The 25,710-nt window shown below is 38.3% G+C and overlaps 1 protein-coding gene across 1 annotated transcript in view; it reads right to left on the bottom strand.

The window, feature by feature from the left end:
* SOS1 (sodium proton exchanger, putative (NHX7) (SOS1)) overlaps positions 1 to 18,314 on the bottom strand; it is a 449,093-nt gene extending 430,779 nt beyond the window's left edge. Inside the window, exons 1-4 of the mRNA XM_089371819.1 lie at positions 18,160 to 18,314; positions 17,601 to 17,814; positions 17,200 to 17,250; positions 16,945 to 17,036 (exon numbers count right to left, since the gene is read on the bottom strand). Coding sequence (XP_089227945.1) covers positions 16,945 to 17,036; positions 17,200 to 17,250; positions 17,601 to 17,814; positions 18,160 to 18,165 — 363 coding nt within the window. The 5' untranslated portion in view covers positions 18,166 to 18,314. The remainder of the gene's footprint in view (positions 1 to 16,944; positions 17,037 to 17,199; positions 17,251 to 17,600; positions 17,815 to 18,159) is intronic.
* Positions 18,315 to 25,710: the final 7,396 nt, after the last annotated feature.

Here is a 25,710-nt window from a genome sequence, read left to right as displayed (position 1 = left end):
CTAGGTCCTTTGATAAGCTTCTTGTGATTCTTGTTGAAGTAGTGTCCGGGGAGGGCTGAGAGGTATGGGGGGATGAAGGGATATGCTGATCAGATAAAGGGTCCTGAATAGGATCTTCTTCAGAAAGGGAAGCGAAAGGGTTTGAAGACGGAGGGATGGAGGGGTCAGTGGAACGAGGAGGAGAGGAGGGGAATGGAGGAGGGGCTTGCTGTGAAGAGGAGGGTGGACGCTGATTAGATGAGGGAGGGTGGGGATGTGGATGATGGGATGGCCCCGGTTGCTCAGATTCAGATTGTTTGAGGGTTGAGGCAGATTTTTTTCTTTTCACCGTTTCCCATTGGTCCTCCTGCTCTGATGATTCAACATTTATAAGTTTTGGGCATCTATTAGCAAAGTGTCCGTATTCATGACATACCTTGCATTTGAAGGGTATCTGCTCGTAGTCCAGCTGTTGGATATGGCACCAGTCGTCCACCTTCAATTTGATTGCTTCCGGTAGGCCGCGTCCCAGATCTACTTCAACGCATATTCGCGCACAGGCCTGCATGTTGTCCTTGGGCTCGCTGCGGTCTATATATTTTCCTACCGCGTTTCCTATTGCCTTGACCGAGTCATCTCCCCAACAGTGGAGAGGAAGGTGAGGAAGCCTGACCCAGACAGGGACAGCGCTTGGAATATCTAGTTCTGGGTCGAAGTCCGGGGTCCATTTGTTGAGATAGAGGCCTCGGGAGTCCATGAAGTAAGGCCCATTTCTAAATATCAAGTCCTTGTCCTCCTTGGTTTCAAAGTGGAAGGTGAAATAACCTCTGCCACAGAACCTTATCGAGATTTTCCCTTGAGTCTTGTCAGCCCAGTTTCTCTCAACCCATCGCTGGACAGATTTGGGTGAGGGCCATAGACCTGTAAACTGGCCGATTAATCCTTTCTCTGCAAGAGATATTGCTGCCATGCGAGGGATGGCCGGGGGCAGAAGAACTTCTTGAATCACATCGAGTTTTTTGACAAACTTGGTAGCCGTCGGCCTTGGCCTTTGCTGAGGCAGGGATTTTATCAAATTTGAGAAGGCTTGCTGTAGAGCTGGATCCCCCCCTGGTGGATCCGGGGGATCCATGGGGACCGAGAGCCGGCGGGAGCGCTGGAGCGAGGCAACAGATCTTCGATGGACACCCAGGCGTTCAAAACGCGCGCGCAGTCTGGCACTGTTGGACATGATTCAATGTTATGTGTGATTTTAGCGCTAGAAATGATATTAAACATCTTATATATTAGTTTTTTTATCATATTTATGTGTCAATGTATTTATTTTATGTTGTAGATGGTTTAGATATTAAAAAAATTGAAAAAAAATGAAAAAAAAAATGAATATTTTTGTGCCAAACGCTTTTTTCCCGCTTTTTTCCGCTTTTTTCCCGCTTTTAACGATTTTTTCCGCTTTTTTCCCGGCGCCGATTAAATCCCGATCGCGCTTTGTGCAACATTGATCTTGACTCCTTATTGTACTCTCTCTCTCTCTCTCTGCTGAACATTTGATTAGAATAATAAGAAGAATTATTCAAGGGTTTTCCCCATCATGGGGTTTTTCCCTAGCTTGAGCCATATCTTTGTGTTCTCTTGTCTTGGCTTTGTCTTTTGCATCTATTAGTTATGTTCTTTCATTAGTTACTATTAATGTAATAATGACTCATGTGATTACAAATGGAATTATGTGGTCTGATGAATGGGCCAAGATGGAACATTAAAGTAACTATCATAAGCAAAGAACATGTTACCTAAATTTAACACTAGGCTTGTGGCAAAAGGCTTTGCACAGAAGGAAGGGGTCGACTATGAGGAGACTTTTGCCCCCACAACAAAATGGGCTACCATCCGGACACTCTTTGCCTTGGCAGCTCAGAACGGTTGGAAAGTCCATCAAATGGATGTAAAACTTGCTTTCTTGAATGGAGATCTGAAAGAGAATGTTTTAATGTCCCAGCCAGAAGGATTTGTTGTGAAGGATCAAGAACATAAGTATGCAAGCTTGTAAAATCCTTGTATGGCCTCAAGCAAGCACCGCGAGCCTGGTACAAGAAGTTAACAGAGCATCTTTTGAAACTCAACTTCAAACATTATGATCTTGATGATGCAACTTTGTTTGTCAAGAAAATTGACAAAACAATTGTATATCTTGTGGTGTATGTAAATGATCTTTTGATGACAGGGAACAATGAGAGCTATATTGCATCCATAAAGAAGGAATTGAGGAAAGGTTTTGAAATGACAAACTTGGGATATGCTCACTACTATCTTGGTATTGAAGTAACTCAACATCCAAAGTTTATATTCCTCACTCAAAAGAAGTACATTGGAGATCTATTAAAATTGGAAACTAGGACCAAACTCCATGTGGGTCATCTTATTTATGGCAGCTGATATTTTTCTTGGATCCCTCTCATCGAGAGGTGTAGGATTGATCTAAAAATCATCCGATTCCGATAAGTATTCATGGAGTTATGAATTTATTTGTGTTATAAGACAATTTGTCAAGGTCGGCCAGCAACCAAATAAACCCCACATGTGCTCAACGTTTTAGTATAAATAGAGGTGGCCTTCACGTCATTTCAACACACTTGGGATCTCTTCCTCTCTCTATTTGTCTTTGGGTTTTAGTAGGAGGAGAGATCCTAAGAAATAACGTTGCCCTGATCCAAAGGGCAGAAAGTCGGAAAAGCCGGAACTGCCAAAAAAGTCGGAAAAGCCGAAAACGCCGGAAAAGCTGGAACTGTTGGAAAAGCTAGAAATGTCAAAAAAACCAGAAATGTCGGAAAAGCCGGAACTGCCTGAACTGCCGGAAAAGACGGAACTACTGGAAAAGCCGGAACTGCCAGAACTCCCAAAAAAGCCAGAACTACCAGAAAAGTCGGAACTGCCAGAAAAGCCGAAAAAGTCGAAACTGTCGAGAACAACCGAAACTGCCGGGAACAGCCGAAACTGCCAGAACTGCCAAGAACTACCGAAACAATTGGAGCATCTGTCTCCGAAGGAGAGCAACATGCAAGGGACAGCTAACTAACATTGGGAAAGTTGTATGGTACTTAGCAGCAAATACAACAAGCATGCAAGGGACAACTAGCATGCAACAACAAGCATGCAAGGGACAACTAGCATGCAACAACAAGCACGCTAAGGACAACAAGCATGCTAGGGACAACAAGCAAGCAAGGTGCAGCCAACACATAGGTCAGAATGGCAAAATGGCGTAGCAATGGCACATAATGCAGTACAGTGATGGGTACAGTCATGATTAATGAAGCGTCATGAGATGCAGCATAGTGATGATGAGTGCAGCGCGGTGAGGTGCAGCATGATGACGAAATGCAGCACAACGATAGGTGAAGGAGTCACCTTGGAGAATTAGTTGAAGCAAGGATGGGTACAGTCATGATTAATGAAGCGTCATGAGATGCAGCATAGTGATGATGAGTGCAGCGCGGTGAGGTGCAGCATGATGACGAAATGCAGCACAACGATAGGTGAAGGAGTCACCTTGGAGAATTAGTTGAAGCAGCATGTCTTCAACTGATCTCATGTATCATCTTCTTAGAGATGATCTATGCTCTTATCTAGATAAGTCAAAGTGTTGACTTCTGTTGTAAACGTATTATCTCTCTCTCTCTCTCTCTGTTGAACTATTGAAGAACATATAAGAAGAATTGATCAAGGGTTTCCCCACATTGGGGTTTGTCCCTGGCTAGTGCCACATCTTGTGTCCTCTTGTCTTGGCTTGTCTTCTGCGACTTATGTTCATGTTCTATCTGCAGTTTACTTTAATGCTGATGTGATTGCTAATCTACAAAAGATATGGAGCTAACTGTGAAAATTGAAATAAATTGCTTTAAGCATAGAACATACCTAAAATTAACATGGTATCGGAGCTGAGGTGAAGACAATGCCCAAGCAAGAGTGAAAGAACAATCACTGAAGACAGTTGGGAAAGGACAAAAGGATCAGTGGATTCCTCATCCCTCTTCAAATTCACCAAGGGTGAAGTCGAAGCAGAGAATATTATCAGAATGGCGCAGCGGAATATGGCCTACCTAAAGATCAATTCATTGGAAGACCGGATTTCAAGGTGGAAGGAAAGGCAGATAACTAGTTCGACCATTATGCGAAGGAGTGTCCGAATGGCAGGGACACATCACTTGATGATGATAACAACCATTCCAGGGACATCTTCAATGATCAAAGGAATGACAGGTAATGCAGGTCATCAAGGAAATGGCTGACTCTTCATAGAAAGCAAGGAACCCCAGGTATGAAGAATCAAATGTTGTTTCTAATAAGATAAAGAAGCGTTATCTTCTATTGGCCCTCTCCTTCAAATTCTTTGGGAATCTGGCTTACAGATTGTAGTGCTTCAAGGCACTTCATCGAATAGATGGGTGCACTCTCTAATTTGGTAGAGATGGTAACAATCGTGGGATTATACTTGGAGTCGATGCCACCTATCCCGGAAAGGGTGTAGGGAATGTTAACTCTCAATTGAATAAGGGTAACTCGATTCATTTACAGAATCTCTTTTATGTACCTGATCGCAAGAAGAACCTGGTGTCCATCTCGGAAATGGAAATCAAAGGTTTCAAGGTGGCATTCAACGATGGAAAGGTACGTGTTAAAAAATATAATTTTCAAAGATGCTTTTTCTCATGGGTTCAGGGTTGGCAATTTGTATCAAGTTGCTGGATGGTCCATTGGGGATCATGTCAATTGACATATCGCATCTATAACACCGGAGATCTACCCATAGTTTTAAAAACCGGCCACAAAAACCGGTAACCGGTCTAACCGGCCGGTTGGAGGCCTGGCCGGTCCGAACCGGCCTATCTAACCCGGTTTATACCCTTGTGTGTCCAAAAAACAGCCCTAACCGGTAAAAACCGGCCGGTTTATAGCAAACCGGCCGGTTCCGTCCTAAACCGGCCGGTTTATGAACATTTCTCATTTATGTAAAATGTTGGATTGTTTGACAGCTTCGTGACAACATCAACTGGGAAGCAATTGCTGACAAGATGGAGACGAGAGATCATGTTCATTGCTGCAAAAAATGGTTGGTTTACAGTGTACATAACTCGAGAAGAATTTGATATTAATAACATGGAAAACAATCTTGTATTTTTTAATTTGTGAAATTCTTGTTTTCGCCCCACTGTATTTTTCCCCAAAATTCTTATCTTTATTGCATGCTTTTTATTTATTTATTTATTCTTTTTGCTAATTTTCCGCGAAATTTCATCCTTAATGAGTTCCTATTTTGCTTTCAGTCGACTTCAGTCTTCAGCCAAGGTTAAAGCAGAGCATTTCTTGATTTAGTGTCCTTTAAGTTTTAATAAGTGCTAAATGTTCATAAACATTTATGGGAAATTATGGGAAAGATGTTCTTATGAAAGATGTGGAAGAAGTTGATTAACACTGAACAATCTGAATGAAGGTACATATATTGCAAACCTGAGTGCTGATATTGAACTTTTTAATTGGAGTTGTTGATTAGCTTGGTGCAAAAATTATGATCTGAAAAGCTCGCAGATTAGGTTGTATTACCTCTTTGATCTCCCACTTTGGGTGCAAGGACTTAACCAAGTTAAAGGGCAAATGGATCACATAAAAGTTACCACTGTTGCTGTAGTACCTTCTTCCCTCACTTTGGGATGATATGTAATCATCACTAGGGTGGCTTCTCTGTGTGACTGAATGCCAGAAAGGTATAGCTACTGAATACACGAAATTATAAATAATGCCAATTTGCTTATATATTAATCTTTACCTGACAAATATGAGTCTTATTATCAGGTTATTCAAACGAGATCTAAAAGGGATGGTGAGATAAGATAAGATACTACTAGGCCAATGGCCTCATAGCTTGCAGCATTGTTTTTGGACATTATAGGCCATTTAGAACCTCATTTCTTATGTATTTTGCTATTTTGTCGATGATATGTATTGCACTCGGTGCCATTTTGATATATTCACCTTTGCATGGTATATAAATGAGCAAACTTTGCATATTTTGTCTCTATTGGCTTGGAATCATGGTTTTACATCTTAAAAATAGTTTTGTTTCATTAAAAATTAATTATTTAATGTATTTTTTAAAAACCGGTTCGTTTAGACCAAACCAGTCCCGGTTAGACCGGTTCCGGTCGGTAAACCGGTTCATTAGGTGGACCGGTCCGGTCACCGGTTCTGGTTTTAAAAACACTGGATCTACCTATGGGGCCCTACCTGATGTGAGTCAAATGGTGATAGGGATGTATGAATTCAAGTAAAGCATGAAGGTACATGTCTGAGATGTACCGAAGGAAAATCTTATAAGGGGACCATTCCCCTCATGCAGCAAGTCCATAGGTTTGGAACAACCCGAGGAGTTTGAGATTCATGATCGGGAATCTCATGTATACATGTGGAAGAAAGCCCTCTATGGCTTGAAGTAAAACACCCCAAGCGTAGTATGAGAGGATTGATAGCTGTCTGATGAAGCTGAGATTCACTAGGAGTGAAACCGATCCAAACCATTAGAAGGTTGTGGATGATAGACCTCTCATACCAACACCTTATGAGGACGACCTATTTCTGACAAGTGCAGACCCTCTCATTTGCAGAAGTAAGAGGGAGTTGGATTGCGGATGTGGAATGATAAACTGCAAGCCTGTGACTACCTTGAGGATCTTAACTTTCAGAAGTTATATGGTAGTGATGTCGGACCAGATTTGGGAAATACGTCTAAGTTTCATAAACTCATTCTCGTTGATGTTCTTGGTGAACTTCCATCTGGACATATGTTTTGCAGTTAGCATGGTGAGCTCATATTTGGTGGAGCCTCACTGGATTGGTGCCAAGAATCTTCTGAGATATCTTTACGGCACAATCTCTCATGGATTGGGATAAACTGCCATAAATATGAAACTGCATGATTATTCGAACGCTGACTAGGCAGGCAGTGTGGAGGATCACTAGAGCACATCTCAGTGCTGATTCTCTTTGGATTCTGCTTCGATATCATGGATGAGCAAGAAGCAAAAGTCGGTTGTAAGCACTGCCGAGACCGAATACATAGCTACGAGTATGATCTCGTGTGAAGCTGCATGGTTGCAAAAGCTCTTAAGTGAGCTATTTGTACACATGATGAATACCACTGTAATTCTCTGTGACAACACGAGGGGGGATTCGATTATTGAGGAATCCTACATTCGATCCAACAGAGAGACATCAGATACTGCCTTATCTACGATATGGTAAGTCGATGAGCAAGGAGGCTCCATCGCATTGAGACTGATCTACAGGTCGCAGACATTTTGTCAAAGCCCCGGGGAAAGGTCAAATCTGTGACTTTCCCGAACGACTTGGAGTCATTGAGAGACCTTCTTATAAGGGTCCTGCATGTTGCATGCATTGAGCTCTGGGAGCTCTGGGGGGCTTGGGGTACTTATTGGAGCAACATACGACCACAGGGCAACTCATCCTCCCCTGGTGGTTCGCTATGAACAGGATGATTAGTTCTTCTGTGGGCCGGGATGATTAGTTGATCCGGATCTTGGGAGGAGGCCCCCAAGATCTAAAAGATTGAAATGGATCTTGGGAGGAGAGACCCCCAAGATCTGAAAACTTGCATTGCCAGAAGAAAAATAGGAGAATGCCCAATAAACAAAACCACAAAGAAACTTTTTATGAAAACCCACTGATCTGGATTTAAACATGAATGCAACAAAATACAGAGGTAGCCATAAAGATAGTTATGCAGCGGAAATAATACTTCATTTCATTAATGGAAAATACTGAAATATGCTTACAACCAGAAATGGAAATAAACCAGCTAGGGCGATGGTAGCTTATCTCTGAGAAGAGATTGTCTGCCACAATGTAGCCTTTACAGTTCAGAGGCACTGATCCAGATCTTGGGAGGAGAGACCCCCAAGATCTGAAAACTTGCAATGGATCTTGGGGGAAAGGACCCCAAGATCTGAAAACTTGAATTGCCAGAAGAAAAATAGGAGAATGCCCAATAAACAAAACCATAAAGAAACTTTTTATTAAAACCCACTGATCTGGATTTAAACAGGAACGCAATAAAATATAGAGATAACCATAAAGACAGATATGCAGTGGAAATAATACTTCATTTCATTACTGTAAAATACTGAAATATGCTTACAAACAGAAATGGAAATAAACCAGCTAGGGCGATGGTAGCTTATCTTTGAGAAGAGATGTGGCAACTACATGCCTCTAAACTGTTCTGAACTGTAAAGGCTACATTGTGGCGGACAACTTGTCCTTTTACAAAATGTGACTTGTTACTTATAGCATTTTTCAGTTACAATACCACGAGTCAATTCCATGGGTGAATGAATACCATGGGTAGATTTTACAATACCATGGGCGGATGCCATTTACAATACCATGGGTAAATTCCATTGGTCGATGAATAATATGGGTGGATGAGTACCATGGGTTGATGTCATTTTCCATTCGGATCATTATTTTTCTTCTAGCAATTTCAATTTTTTCAGATCTTGGGGTCTTTCCCCCAAGATCCATTTCAATCTTTTAGATCTTGGGGGCCTCCCCTCAAGATCCGGATCAATGGTATCAGAGCAGGTTATGATTCCATGGGAATGAGGGTTTGATGCATATTTCAGTTTCAAATTTTGCAGCAATATTCAACAAACTTCAGGCATGTGCTACAACTTCCACAGAGCACTTTCTTGGGTCAAGCAGGAAGAATTTTTCTTTTCTCATTTTTTTGCAAGAATTTTTTTGGGCGGCAACTTTGCAGATCAGATCTGAAAAATTTGGTACAAAATTTACAAAAACAAATACTAAATCTGGATTCCTCTCGAAAAATCACCCAATTTCAAAAAAAATGGGTCGAATCGGAGTTCGGATGTGGGAGATATCGCTGATTTAAAATCAGCTATTTTATCAGAATTTTTGTGACGCCGAAACTGTTGCAGCGCGAATCTGAGATCTCAGAGTGTCCAAATAAGGATTTCCAACTCATGGGAAGATGCAAAATGATCCTTCTACTTCTAAAAATAGGTTATAATAAATATTCTGAGTTATATTGGCCAAGTTATGTCCATTTTAATTCTGGAGCAGCATTCGGAGTGGGTTTCCATTGGAGACGTGCCCTCCCACCCAACTTTAGTAGGCATCTGCTTCACATTCATCAGTTTCAACATAGCAGCATTCGGCTTGGGTTATTTGGAGACGTGCCCTACCACCCCAGGCTATGTAGACACCTACTACTTCATCAGCAACCAACATCATGGTTATGGGTCAACCGCATAAAATCCTTGTCATCGAAGTCCATTTGCTAGGCCGCACACTGTCAGAATCACAGTTGGTCACAAGCATTACAGGGTATCTCTATCCTCAGATCTTCGTTTATCAGGGTTTTGGGTTAACCATATCAAACCCTTATCTTTAGTGGCTCTTCATATTCAACAAAGGCTTCGCAGGACCATTGCTTCTTAAGGAGGGAGGAATGATCCAAATGGAAAATGGCATCAACCCATGGTACTCATCCACCCATATTATTCATTGACCCATGGAATTTACCCATAGTATTGTAAATGGCATCTGCCCGTGGTATTGTAAAATCCACCCATGGTATTCATTCACCCATGGAATTTACCCATGGTATTGTAAATGGTATCTGCCCGTGGTATTGTAAAATCCACCCATGGTATTCATTCACCCATGGAATTGACCCGTGGTATTGTAACTGAAAAAAACTATAAGTAACAAGTCACATTTTGTAAAAGGACAGATTGTCCGCCACAATGTAGCCTTTACAGTTCAGAGGCATGTAACGACCACATCTCTTCTTAGAAATAAGTTACCATCGCCCTAGCTGGTTTATTTTCATTACTATTTTAAATAAAAGTTTCTTTGTGGTTTTGTTTATTGGGCATTCTCCTATTTTTCTTCTGGCAATGCAAGTTTTCAGATCTTGGGAGTCTCTCCTCCCAAGATCCATTTCAATATTTTAGATCTTGGGGGCCTCCCCCCAAGATCCGGATTAGGAGGAGGCCCCCAAGATCTAAAAGATTGAAATGGATCTCGGGAGGAGAGACCCCCAAGATCTGAAAACTTGCAATGGATCTTGGGGGAAAGGACCCCAAGATCTGAAAACTTGAATTGCCAGAAGAAAAATAGGAGAATGCCCAATAAACAGAACCACAAAGTAACTTTTTTATTAAAACCCACTGATCTGGATTTAAACAGGAACGCAACAAATTACAGAGATAACCATGTACACAAAGATGCAGCGGAAATAATACTTTATTTCATTAATGGAAAATACTGAAATATGCTTACAACCAGAAATGGAAATAAACCAGCTAGGGCGATGGTAGCTTATCTCTGAGAAGAGATGTGGTGGCTACATGCCTCTGAGCTCTAAAGGCTACATTGTGGTGGCTACATGCCTCTGAACTCTAAAGGCTACATTGTGGCTACATTTTTTTGCAGAAAATTTTTTTTGGGAGGCCCCCAAGATCTAAGAGATTGAAATGGATCTTGGGAGGAGAGACCCCCAAGATCTGAAAACTTGAATTGCCAGAAGAAAAAAAGAGGAGAATGCCCCATAAACAAAACCACAAAGAAACTTTTTATTAAAACCGATAATAACTGTAAAGCTTACAAACAGTAATGGAAATAAACCAGCTAGGGTGATGGTAGCTTATCTCTGAGAAGAGATGTGGCGGCTACATGCCTCTGAACTGTAAAGGCTACATTGTGGCGGACAATCTTTCCTTTTACAAAATGTGACTTGTGACTTATAGTATTTTCCAGTTACAATACCACGGGTAGATGCCATTTACAATACCATGGGTAAATTCCATGGGTCGATGAATAATATGGGTGGTTGAGTACCATGGGTTGATGCCATTTTCCATTCGGATCATTCCTCCCTCCTTAAGAAGCAATGGTCCCCATTGCGTAAAGTTCCCTCGTGCAAAGCCTTTGTTGAATATGAAGAGCCACTGAAGATAAGGGTTTTATGTGGTTAACCCAAAACCCTGATAAACGAAGATCCGAGGATAGAGATACCCTGTAATGCTTGTGACCAACTGTGATTATGACAGTGTGCGGCCTAGCAAATGGACTTCGATGACAAGGATTTTATGCGGTTGACCCATAACCATGATGTTGGTTACTGATGAAGTAGCAGGTGCCTACATAGCCTGGGGTGGGAGGGCACGTCTCCAAATAACCTAAGCTGAATGCTGCTATGTTGAAACTGATGAATGTGAAGCAGGTGCCTACTAAAGTGGGGTGGGAGGGCACGTCTCCAATGAGAACCCACTCCGAATGCTGCTCCAGAATTAAAATGGGCATAACTCAATCAATATAACTCAGAATATTTATTATAACATGTTTTTGGAAGCAGAAGGACCATTTTGCATCTTCCCATGTAATGGAAATCTTTATCTGGACACTCTGAGATCTCAGATTCGCGCTACAACAGTTCTGCCGTCACAAAAATTCTGATAAAATAGCTGATTTTAAATCAGCGATATCTCTCACATCCGAACTTCGATTCGACGCATTTTTTTTTAAATTGGGTGATTTTTCGAGAGGAATCCAGATCTGGTATTTGTTTTTGTATATTTTGTACCAAATGTTTCAGATCTGATCTGCAAAGTCGCCGCCCAAAAAAAAATCTGCAAAAAAATGAAAAAAAAATTCTTCCTGTTTGACCCAAGAAAGTGCTATGTGGAGGTTGTAGCACATGCCTGAAGTTTGTTAAATATTGCTGCAAAATTTGAAACTGAAATATGCATCAAACCCTCATTCCCATGGAATCATAACCTGCTCTGATACCACTGATCCGGATCTTGGGAGGAGGCCCCCAAGATCTAAAAGATTGAAATGGATCTTGGGGTAGAGAGACCCCCAAGATCTAAAAACTTGAAATGCCAGAAGAAAAAGAGGAGAATGCCCAAAAAGCAACACCACAAAGAAACTTTTTATTAAAACCGACTGATCTGGATTTAAACATGAATGCAACAAAATACAGAGGTAACCATAGAGACAGATATGCAGCGGAAATAATACTTCATTTCATGACTGTAAAATACTGAAATATGCTTGCAAACAGAAGTGGAAATAAACCAGCCAGGGCAATGGTAGCTTATCTCTGAGAAGAGATGTGGCAGCTACATGCCTCTGAACTGTAAAGGCTACATTGTGGCGGACAATCTTTCCTTTTACAAAATGTGACTTGTTACTTATAGTATTTTCCAGTTACAATACCACGGGTCAATTCCATGGGTGAATGAATACCATGGGTGGATTTTACAATGCCACGGGCGGATGCCATTTACAATACCATGGGTAAATTCCATGGGTCGATGAATAATATGGGTGGTTGAGTACCATGAGTTGATGCCATTTTCCATTTGGATCATTAGTTCTCCCGTGGCAACTGTGGAACAGGATGATTAGTTCCTCTGTGGGCCGGGATGATTAGTTCTCTCGTGGCAACTGTGGAACAAGATGATTAGTTCTTCTGTGGGCCGGGATGATTAGTTCTCCCATGGCAACTGTGGAACAGGATGATTAGTTCTCCTATGGGCCAGGATGATTTGTTCTCTGTGGCGACTATGGAACAAGATGATCAGTTCTCCTGTGGGCTAGGATGATTTGTTCTCCGTGGCGACTGTGGAACAGGATGATTAGTTCTCCTGTCGAGGCATCCTACCCATGCAATTTGGGACTCATGGGAAGTACCTCTCATCTGATCAATGAGCAGGGAAATGAGGATAGGGACCATAGTAGTACTATCGATGGACGCATCGTTGTATCTACCGTACTCCCTATGCTAGGATGACCTCCATTGATCTGGGATCAATGAAACTGATCTGGGATCAGTATGAGTGGTTTGAGACACTCTCTTGTGACATTGATCTGGGATCAGTATGAGTGGTTTGAGACACTCTCTTGTGACATTGATCTGGGATCAGTATGAGTGGTTTGAGACACTCTCTTGTGATATTGATCTGGGATCAATAAAACTGACTTCAAGTCAGTAAGAGTGATGCGACACACTCTCTTCAGATGAAACTGACTTCGGGTCAGTAGAGAATGGTATGAGAAATTCTTGATCAATTCTTCTTCTTCATGGTTCAGCAGAGCAAAGCAAAGCAGAGCAGAGCAGAGCTCAGCAGATCAAAGCAAAGAAGAGCTCAACAGATCAGAGCAGTGCACGGCACTGATGGCAGAGATAGTACAGTCAGACATATGGATCAACAGATGGAGTTCTCCCTAGTTGAGAGGGAGTGTTAAAATTGGCAACTAGGGCCAAACTCCATGTGGGTCATCTTATTTATGGCAGCTGATATTTTTCTTGGATCCCTCTCATCGAGAGGTGTAGGATTGATCTAAAGATCATCCGATTCCGATAAGTATTCATAAAGTTATGAATTTATTTGCCTTATAAGACAATTCGTCAAAGTCGGCCAGCAACCACATAAACCCCACATGTGCTCAACGTTTTAGTATAAATAGAGGTGGCCTTCAAGTCATTTCAACACACTTGGGATATCTTCCTCTCTCTACTTGTCTTTGGGTTTTAGTAGGAGGAGAGATCCTAAGGAATAATGTTGCCCTGATCCAGAGGGCAGAAAGCTGAAAACGTCGGAACTGCCGGAAATGCCGGAAAAGCCGGAAATGTCGGAAATGCCGGAAAAGCCAAAAAAGCCAGAAACACTGGAAAAGCCGAAAATGCCAGAAAAGCCGAAACTGCCAAAAAAGCTGGAACTGCCAGAAAAGCCAGAGCTGCCGAAAAAGTCAAAGCTGTCGGAAAAGCTGGAACTGTCGGGACTGTCGGAACTGCCGGGAACAACCAGAACTGCCAAAACTATCGGGAACAGTCGGAACTACCAAAACTGTCGGGAACTACCGAAACAGCCGGAGCATCTATCTCCAAAGGAGAGCAACATGCAAGGGACAACTAACTAACATTGGAAAAGTTGTATGGTACTTAGCAGCAAATACACCAAGCATGCAATGTTACAGCTAGCATGCAAGGAACAACTAGCATGCAACAACAAGCATGCTAAAAACAACAAGCATGCTAGGGACAACAAGCAAGCAAGGTGCAGCCAACACATAGGGCAGAATGGCAACATGGTGCAGCAATGGCACATAATGCAGTATAGTGATGGGTACAGTCATGATTAATGAAGTGTGATGAGATTCAGCATAGTGATGATGGGTGCAGCGCGGTGAGGTGCAGTGTGATGACGAAATGCAGCACAATGATAGGTGAAGGAGTCACCTTGGAGAATTAGTTGAAGCAGCATGTCTTCAACTGATCTCATGTATCATCTTCTTAGAGATGATCTATGCTCTTATCTAGATAAGTCAAAGTGTTGACTTCTGTTGTAAACGTGCTATCTCTCTCTCTCTCTCTGCTAAACTATTGAAGAACATATAAGATGAATTGATCAAGGGTTTCCCCACATTGGGGTTTGTCCCTGGCTAGCGCCACATCTTGTGTCCTCTTGTCATGGCTTGTCTTCTGCGATTTATGTTTATGTTCTCTCTGCAGTTTACCTTAATGCTGATGTGATTGCTAATCTGGAAAAGATATGGAGCTAACTGTGAAAATTGAAATAAATTGCTCTAAGCATAGAACATACCTAAAATTAACAAGATCTATTGAACAAGTTTGGCATGGTTAAGTGCAATCCTTTGACTACTCCAATGGAACAGAACTTAAAGCTCACATCCACTGAAGGAAAAGAATTTGAGGATGCAACAAAGTATAGACAACTTGTAGGAAGTCTCAACTACCTAACTACTACCAGACCAAACATTTCATTTGTTGTTGGAATCCTCTCCAGGTTTATGCAAAAGCCTTGTGAGGGACATTGGTCTGCTGTGAAAAGAGTTCTAAAGTACTTGAAGGGAACTCAAGACTTTGGACTTAAGTATACACAGGTGGGTGACTTCAGCTTGATTGGATACTCTGATTCAGACTTCGATGGAGATAAAAAAACTAGGGTATCTACTTCAGTTACGTTATGAGTCTTGGATCGAGAGTTGTCTCCTGGAGGTCACGCAAACAATCAGTTCCAACAAATTCCACAACCGAGGCAGAATATGTGGCAGCAACTGAAGCAACAAAGGAAATTGTGTGGCTCAGGAAAATTATGGAATATTTGCAGGTGAAACAAGTGCATTCAACTCCACTCATGATTGACAACACTTCTACAATAAAGTTGGCCAAGAACCCAAAGTTCCATGATCGAACGAAGCACATCAATACAAAATACCATCTGATTTGACATCATGTTGAGGCCAAGACAATCCATCTACACCATTGTTCCACAAATGAGCAGATTGCAGACATCTTCACCAAAGCGCTTGGCAGAGAAGAGTTTGAAAGATTCAAAACAATGCTTGGACTCACCAACATCCCTTCAGATGAAGGGGGGAATGTTGACACCTAATCATTGGGATTGGGTCAATATGTGTAAATAGTGTAAATAGAAAATAAGGAGAGCTGGAATATGAAGAGCACTAGGAAACAAAGCCCAAGAGTCTCTCCCTCAATGTATATATCTATGATCAGCCTTAATACAAAAACACAATTCATTTGAGGGGTTACCTCTTGGTCTGACATGATGCAACATTGTAATTGTGCATCTTGGAACTTTCACCTAATAATTTGGAGCTCTCAGAGAGAGCACATTTTTATGTATGTATCATGAATGTTGTAAGACTATTCTTTCATGTTTGCGATGTATGTTATGTGCTAAAGAAAATGAACTATTTCGTTGGCCTTGGTACACATCTTTGAATGTGCGTTCATTTTGCTTTCATAATCGTTGTTGCTTTGTGAACTATTCCGCAGGTTAAGTAATAATTCTTTCTACATATATGTGTGTGTCCTTATTAGGATAGTACTATTACTTTTCTTCTAAAGGATCACTCTTTCTTTCCCTCTTTGTGCAAGTACCTTGTACACATTGCAACTGTTTGTTTCACAAAAGCTTACTTGCTTATCTCAAAAGAATATGCAAGCTCTCTTATGTTGTAAATTGCAGCCAAGACAAATATTTAAGAATATAATTGTAGCCGGGTCCATTTCCCAAATGGGGCTCCTACCTTAAATGGTGTGAGGTCTAGTTGGGACTTCATATCGAGGAGACCCAATGTGTGTTGGTGGTTTCCAACACCGTCAAGTGCGCTCTAGAACTCTACTTGCTATTTTTTGCTTCAATCTGATGGACCAATAGGGAAATATGGGGTAATTAGTCTAGTTCAAATGTTTCGTTAAGTCTCAAAAAGTGCTTCTAACAACACCCAACTTATCACTTAATTCAACATTGGATGCCTAACATGTGTCATGTAAGGAAGGTTTATTGATCTAAGATCAACCATTGTAGCTCTAATGATTAGTTTGATCTTCTTTGTAGGAACGTTATTTCTTATGTTGAATGACTTGATGAAGTATATTCTTCTGTTCTAGTAGATAGTTCATGTGCAATAACTTTGAAGCCGAAGCTTTTCAAAGAATCAGCAGTCCATTAAGCAATCAAGTCCTTCACTCCTTTGAGGATTTTCTTCCATCGATTTATTGAAGTTTCACATCATAACAATGCCAACGTGATCAGGAATACATTTCCTTGCTCTCTTTGAGGTGTAAAATACCACACATACATGATGATAAGACATTAATTTTGTGAGAATAGCATGGAATAGCATGGAGCACTTGCCAGAGAATCTCACCCTTAATTTTTTTTAAATTTAAGAAATTTTATGTTAGAAACTTTTCTTATTTGAAACAAAATTCACCAGTGATGGTAAGATTTACATTATATTTACTTGAATCCCGGGTTCTCTTTGAACAAAGAACAACGAAAAGATAAATTGACAAGAAGTGAGTGATACCTTGATCTGGTGTATTTCCATGGCAAAAGAGCTCTCAAAAAGAAGGGCAGGTAAGAAAACAAATAAGACCAAGTTTGGATTTATATTTGCCCCTGTAAAATCGAGGTGATAAAATAATTTAGAATCAGACCGTCCCGGGAACGACAACTTTTTATAATATCGTGGGGGGGAAATCAACATAAACTGATCTCAAAAGCAAAACTATTTAGTTCAATGAATTATATTGTACTTAAATAAACAAAAATTCTGACTCACAGACACGAATGCTGGCACCGAATTTTCCCATTCCGCCATGTGTTCCATACTCTGTGGACGAGCATGACAAACATCAGTTTTCATAATCTTGGGAAGCTGAAGAGAGTATTCAGGGATATTTACGCACCCTAAAATTAAACCAATTTGAACTCCAGCGGATAAATAGTAAAGGGATCCTCAAATTCATGTGCAATTTAAACGATTCCAATGATTTACATTATAGATCATACCTACTGATCATGGACATGAAAATGTGACAAAGTGTACTGGATCTGCTTTTTGTTTGTAAGATCAGTTGAAAGTGAAAATGCTTAACTAAACATGGATGCCATTTTTATTGAATACTAGCCACTTGCATCCGAGTAAGGAAAAGAATCAAAAAAATAGAGAGTTTAGTGCACCTAATGCTCCAAGGCCAATCCCCAATAAAAGCAAAGCAACTGTGTAAGGGACTCTGGTACCACGGAGGAGTTGTCTTGAACCGATCCCTAATATCAGACATATACCGACAAACAGAATTGTAACCTCTGGCGAGGCAGAGCTTTCTTTCTGATCGACTGGCCCTGAACCATCTGTAACTGTGGACATGATGCCTCCTCTCAACTTGATACACTCCTGTCAAAAGCAATATACTCTCTTGCAGTGAGATGACCCGGATTGAAAACCCAAAAGCTTATGTTTCTAAGAGAAGAGTTACCTTCTGTCCACCTTAAGATAAGATAAAATTACATTAATATCCGTGATCTAACAAGTCAAGGGGCCGAAAAAATACAAACACTTCTAGACAGATACAGAAAATTGCTGAAAGGTGCTGAAAAAAGCTAAGGTATTTTCTTTGAATCAAGTGCTGAAAAGTGCAAAAACAGAAAAACTAGAGAAAAGCCAACATCAGTCTGACAAAATTCATTGTTATGAGGTGAGAATGCAAATAGACAAGTGCAGGATCACGAGTTCACTGACCACCATGTCGTCGTAAAGTTCGATCCCAGTGGAATCCGTCAAAGTTGGATATTTGAATACAAAATGTGCATGTCACTTCAGTATTCGCCACCGTGTTTACCTGACCCAGTTTTCTCTTGAATTCATGGTTGAGGAGAGGATTTGCGAAAAAAGACGAAAAATTGAACATGAATAAAAAAATCTATATATTGTTTCTCAATTTTGTATTTGGTTTTTTTTTTTAATTATTACCATCACACTTGATAGTGAAAAAAAAGAAGAGTATATATAATAAATTTTCATGAGATTTTATTAAAAAAAAAAAGAGTATATATAATAAATTTTCATGAGATTTTATTTTATGGAATACTTATTTAGTTTTGCTTTTTATTATTCATTAGATTGTTTTCACTAAAAAATGTTATTGTTTATTCATAGTTTAATATTGGGAATTGGATTTTTGTTATTTATTATTATTATTTAAATTTATTTATTTGAAAAGTGATTGGTTGAGATCTTATTATGGTTGTTTAATAACTTTCATCTCTATTAGTTACTAATTTTTTGTTTATAGTTTTATTTATTTTTATTAATTCTTTTTAATTTATCTTTTTTTTCTCTTTTCTATTATTCCCATTTTCATGAATTATAGTTTTCCTCCATATGTTAATATAAACAATATTATAATGAAATGAAATGATATTTTAAGGTCCACGAGACTAAAAATAGTCTATGAGACCATTAGTTCCCTATTTTTCGCTTTTTGCAATTCAGTCCTTTTTCGATTCAAATTGATGATAAATTGATGATGAGCTGACCCAACCTTCCAACAATCCCCTCGATAAAAAGACAATGCGAAGAAACTGATGCTAACATGTTCTCATAACTTTCTCTGATGTCTTTGAATGCATCACATTCCAAAATGAAATGTTTTTCCGATTCCACAGCCCCAGACGTGCAAAATGTACACACCCATTCTTCCCAAGCTTCTTTAGGCCTTTTCCACTGTCCCGTTTCACACCGAAGTTGATGTGAGTTGGTCCTTAATTGAGCAATAAGAACCTTTGCCCTCCACGAAATGCTAGCTCCAATGAACTCTTTTTGTTGTAAATCACACGTAGGGTTGAATTCCTCAATGTAATATTTCTTCTTTCTACCCGACACTTTTCCCCATACCTTTTTACGAAACTTTTCCATAATAAAATATTTTAGCTCCTTGCTATTTGTGGGACAAGCATTGAGGTAGATATTCCATTTTTGCATCCATGTGTAGTTTTGTTTCATCCATGTTTTCTTTCTTTCACTGATGCCTTCATTGAAGATAACATTAGGCCATATACCTACTCTCATTTGTTCAATTCTTTTTAGGTATCTTATGAGCCGCACCATAGCCATTGCTTCAATGGAAGTTGATCCTATTTCACTCAACATTATCTCATAAGGTACCGAACTTTTTATTTTGAACTTGCTCATGATCAAGTGTTTTTGGATTTTCTCAATTTGTTTCCATTTTGAGACGGGAGTGCTACTAGCCCACAATTCACACCCATATAGCATCACTGGACAAATTAGGAGTCCAAAAAGCACTTTAATCGTTTTCCCATAACTCTGCCTCTCTACATCTGTTTTGAATAGCATGTAATGCTTTCCACCCTCCTAAAATTTTCTTCTTTCTGCAGTTCTCCCAATTGAGTTTGTTGTTGAAATCAATCCCAAGGTACTTGTACTCATTTACTTCTTCAAGAATGTTGTCTTCAAAGAAGAAAGTATGTTGGCTCTGCTTCCTTTTATTAGAAAAAATCATTATTTTGGTCTTGCTAGTATTGACTTGCATCCCCACTGCTCTACAAAAATGCTCAAGGGCATATAAGTGCATTTGCAATCCATGGGCTAATTTAGAAATCAATACAATATCATCAGCATATAAAAGAAGCTTTATCACAAACTCCCCCAACCAAACACCATCTCCACCTTGCAAATTTAGCCACTCTTCCAATTTATCAATATATAGACCAAAAAGAGTGGGGGGTAGAGGGCAACCTTGCTTGACTCCAATGTCACTTCTAAAGCTTTCTAAAATACCTACTGAGGTTCTAATTATGACTTTCACTTCTTCATAAAGTCTATGGACAGCGGCTCTATAATGCACAGGAATTTCAAGTTCTTCCATTCTACACCACAACTTATCCCTAGGGACTGTGTCAAATGCTTTTTTGAAGTCAACAAAGCAGCAAAATACTTCTTCTTTGTCCTCCCAAACCTTTTCAACAATGTGTCTCAACGTGATGCCATGATCCACTGTAGAATGTTTCAGCCTAAAATCCGCTTGTCCTCTTGCCCTCTTTTCTTTTACTTCTGCCCACTTGCTAATTTTGTCTTCTACCATGCTGCCGAAAAGCTTTGCAAACAAAGGATTGATCATAATTGTTCTATAGTTGGATGGATTATTAATGTCTCCACTTTTAAAAAGGGGTATTGCTAGGTTAATTGTCCAGTCTCTTGGGAATCCTTGCTAAACAATATTTTATTAGTTGTTTTACATTTTGTGATTAAATTTCTATGTTTTTACTATTTTTTAGTTTAATTAAACTATATTTATTTGTAAGCATATATGGGGAAAAATGTTGGGCAGAAAGAAGAAATACTATGTTAAGGAATTAAACCCCACTTGTGATCTCCAACAAAAAGAGTACATTGGAGCTAGCATTTCGTGGAGAGCAAAGATTTTTATTGATTAATTAAAAACTAACTTGCATCAACTTCGGTGTGAAATGGGACGGTGGAAAATACCTAAAAAGACCTCGGAATAACATGTGTGTACTTTTTGCACTTATGGGGCAATGGAATCGAAAAAGCCATTTTGGAATGTGATGCTTTGAAAGACATCAGGGACAGTTATGACTACATGTTAGCATCGGTCATCAATTTGAATAAGAAAATCATTGAATTGCAAAAGGCGAAAAGCAAAGAGGTTGCAGTCCCATGGACTATTTTTAGTCTCATGGACATTAAAATATCATTCATTCATTTGTATCATTGTTTATAATTTTTGCCCAAAAAACAAAACCATCATAATGATTGAGACATATCACTTATTCTATTTCATTTACTTATGAGGGCTTTATCTTAATACCGGATGCATTAAGTTTGGAGAGGGATTAAATTTATCAAAACAACAACAACAAAATTAAGAAAAAAATTGCACGTAAGAAATTTAATTCCTCTCAACATGTACCAAAATTAAAATAAATTTACTCGTCTTTAATAATATTATTTATATTTATATAAATTTCACATCTTTATAAAAAAAATTTAAATCACGATAATACATATAGTTATATATATACGGAGCATTTTTTCTTTAATATGTTTATAGTTTTTGAAAATTTTAAATATTTATTAATTATTTGTTTTGAAATATCATAGTTTTTTTTCTTGCGACAAAAAAGTGTAATTTTATTTTATTAAAAAAAAAAATACAAAATTACATTATGCTGATACAATCCCCGAATGCATTCTATAAGTGAAGATTGAGTTATTGTATTTGAGATGTTTTAAACACCTCGCGAGAAAAATACACGTTGACATAATAAAAACAAAAGATTGCCTTAGACTAGTGATTCATGCATAAATGTAAGACCTCAAAAGTCGATGACACGATAAGAACAAAGATTTGCCTTAGACTAGTGATTCATACATAAATGTAAGATTCAAAAGTCTTTCATAGAGAATCTTGTTTTGAAATATCATAATTATCAATATGAATCATTATTATTTAAATTTATTTTAATGTGATCTGCATAGTAAAAAAATATTTGTAATTTTATTAATAAAAATAAAATTACACTATAACAATATAAATCGAATCACTTTACTATTATTATTTTTAATTACTTTTTTTATTTGATATTTACATGGAAGGTGTTCCATTTTCAAACTCATTATCAATTTGAATAAGAAAATAACTGAATTGCAAAAGGCGAAAACAAGGAGGTTGGGGTCCCATGGACTATTTTTAGTCTCGTGGGCGTTAAAATATCATTCATTCATTCAGATCGTTGTTTATAATTTTTACCAAAAAAACTAAACTATCATAATGATTGAGACATATCACTTAGTCTATTTTATTTACTTATGAAGGTTCTATCTTAATACCCGATCCATTAAATTTGGAAAGGGATTAAATTTATCAAAACACAATTTTTTTTAATGTAAAATTTTAAGAAAAAAATTGCACATAAGAAATTTAATTCCTCTCAACATTTATCAAAACTAAAATAAATTTATACTCGTTCTTAATAATATCATTTATATTTATATAAATTTCGCACCTTTATAAATAATTGTTTTAATACAAATTATGATAATACATATAGTTACGTATAAATGGAACATTTTTCTTTAATATGTTTAGACTTTTTAAGATTTTAAATGTTTATTAATTATTTGTTTTGAAATATCATAGTTTTTTTTCTTTGGACAAAAAAGTGTGATTTTATTTTATTAACAAAATGGTACAAAATTACATTATGTTGATACATTCCCCGAATGCATTCTATAAGTGAGGATTGAGTCATTGTACTTGAGATGTTTTAAACACCTCGAAAGAAAAAAACATGTTGACATTATAAAAACAAAAGATTGCCTTAGACTACTTATTCATGCATAAATATAAGACCTCAAAAGTCTCTATGACCTCGAGAGAAAAATACACGCTGACATGATAAAAACAAAGGTTTGCCTTAGACTAGTGATTCATGCATAAATGTAAGATCCAAAAGCCTTTCATAGAGATTCTTGTTTTGAAATATCATAGTTATGAATATGAACAATTAATATTTTAATTTATTTTTAATGTGATGTGCATAGTAAAAAAATATTTGTGATTTTATTAATAAAAATAAAATTACACTATAACAAATTAAATCGAATCACTTTATTATTTTTTTTAATTACTATTTTTAATTTGATATTTACACTAAAGGTGTTCTTTTTTCAAACTCTTAAATGTTGACTTTGTCTACCGTTTTGTTTTCCACCCTTGGTTCGAGCAAATCGTTGTCATTGTTTTCCACCCTTGATTCGAGCAAACAGTTATCACCAGAGGCAAGTTGCACGCTGACCATGCTTTGTCTTAATGGATTTGCCTTATTCCAAGTACATGGGTTACTCGTTATGCAACTAGATAACAAAACAGAAGAAAGAATAGATCATTGACTTGAAAATTAGTCTCTTCGAGGGGGGAACCTCCTTTACATCTCATAAATGAACAATTATTGGATGATACAAATGACAATACCTCCTTGGTATATATAGGAGTCTAAGGGCTCACAATATAATCAGAGCATACATAACAATAAAAATGTAAGGGCACAACAATAACAATACGGGGGCTACATGGGCACAACAAAAATAATAAGGGGGCTACACTAACAATAGTAATAAGGAGGCTACAATAGTATTATAGGGACCTAACATGCTCCTCTCCTTAAAAAAAAAGTGTTGTCCTCAACGCTTTAGTAGTTCTTGATGCTTATAAAGAAAATTATCATCCTCCCATGTGAAATCTTCAGCACGTAAGTTTTTCCACTTAAGGAGATACTTGATCAATTCGACAGTTTTTGGGTTCTTGTTTCCATGACTACTTCAAGCTCCAATATGATTTTTCCTTCTTTGTTAAGTTCTCGAAATATTGTTTGAACTGGGAGCTTGCCACCGATAACCTTCTTTAAGCATGAAACATGGAAAATTGGGTGTATTCGGGAAGATGCGGGCAGCTCCAGTTTGTATGCCATAGTACCAATCTTTTGCAACACCTTATAAGGACCACAATACTTGGGTGATCATTTATTATCCTTCTTAGCTTGCTTGAGGGACATTTGTTTGTATAGTTGTAGCCGTAAAAATACTCAGTCGCCTATGTCAATACTTCTTTCACTGTGATGTCAAACTTCCTGTTGTTTCATTTGATTATGTGCTAGAGTGAGGTTATATTTTAAGAGTTGGAGAACTTATTGTTGATTCTTAATGTGATCTTCCACTGCTTGACCTTAGAATTTTCTCTTAAATATGATGCGACAAATGGTGAATGATATCCATAAAGTGCCATAAATGGGATCATTTTTGCTGCAGTATGGAAGGAAGCGTTATACCACCATTCATCCAAATGTAACCACTTGACCCATTGTGTTTGTTTATCAAATACAAAGCAATGAAGATATTCTTCCAAGCATTGGTTCACTATTTCAGTTTGTTCTTCAAATTGAGGATGATAAGATGAGTTATGACCTAATTGAGTACCAAGACGAAAATAATTTCGTCCAAAATTTTCCAGTGAAAATGGGATCTCTATCACTTACAATAATATTTGGGTTTCCATGTAGCTTTTGAATTGTTTCCATAAATGCAAATAACAAATGTATTAGCTTTGAAAGGATGACATAGTGCACAAAAGTGTGCATATTTGGTAAGTCTATCAATTACCACCATGATGACGCTCTTTCCTTCGGACTTGGGTAAACTTGCGATAAAATCCATAGAGAACTCCTCCCAATGCTAAATTGGAATGGATAAAGCTTGTAAATTACCCAGGGTCTTAATTGTCTCAACTTTATTTTGTTGGAAAACCAAGCATTCTACCAAAAAAATCTGAATATCAGAAGTCTATCCCAAACAAAAACAACAAAATTGGCCATGCGATAAGTTTTTAAAAGTCCTAAGTACCCTCCTAAGGGGGAGGAGTGCAATTCCAAAAGAATATTTTGTTTGAGCTAGGAATTCTTACATAGTTATAAGTGATATTTGTACCACAATGAATCATTTTTCCAAATAAATGTATCAAATGTATTGGGATCTTGCTGCAACTTTTGAATGAGTGTCCACACCTCTTCATCAGTATTCCATTCATCCCTTGCTTCAGTTATCCAATCAAATTGAATAATAGAAATGGCACAAAGTAATGTTTGAACCACATCCTCATCCTTTCTTGAGAGTGCATTTGCAACAACATTTTACTTCCCTTTTTTGTAGATGATTTCAAAGTCATAACCCAACATATTTGTCACTCATTTTTGTTGCTCTTCTGAAGATAATACTTGTTCCAAAAAGTATTTAAGACTATTGTGATCTGATTTTACCTTGAAGTGTATTTCCATTAGGTAAGGTTGTCATTGCTTTAATGCGTGTAGTATTGCCAACATCTCCTTCTCATAAATAGGTTTGTGTAAAAACTCTCCCTTGATTGGACGACTTTGAAAAGAAACGGGTCTTCCTTCTTGCATTAAAACATCACCAATTCCATTTCCTCAGGTATCACATTCCACAATAAAGGTTTTTGTGAAGTTTTGTGTAGCTAAGATCGGTGCTTGGCACATTGCCTCTTTAAAATGTCGAGAGGACTTAGTTGATTCTAGAGTCCAAGAAAATGCATCTTTCTTCGATAATGTTGTTAGAGGCACTGCTATTCTGCCATAATTCTTAACAAACTTGCGATAATACACTGTCAACCCGAGAAATCCTCGAAGATGCTTTAGGGTTGTGGGTGTTTTCCATTCCTTAATGGCTTTAATTTTG

The sequence above is a fragment of the Pinus tabuliformis genome, chromosome 8 (assembly GCF_031772625.1).
Source record: "Pinus tabuliformis cultivar Carrire ecotype Pingquan chromosome 8, CPIR1, whole genome shotgun sequence".
In the NCBI taxonomy this organism is placed as follows: Eukaryota; Viridiplantae; Streptophyta; class Pinopsida; order Pinales; family Pinaceae; genus Pinus; species Pinus tabuliformis.
This window is presented reverse-complemented; position numbering and strand designations above follow the sequence as displayed.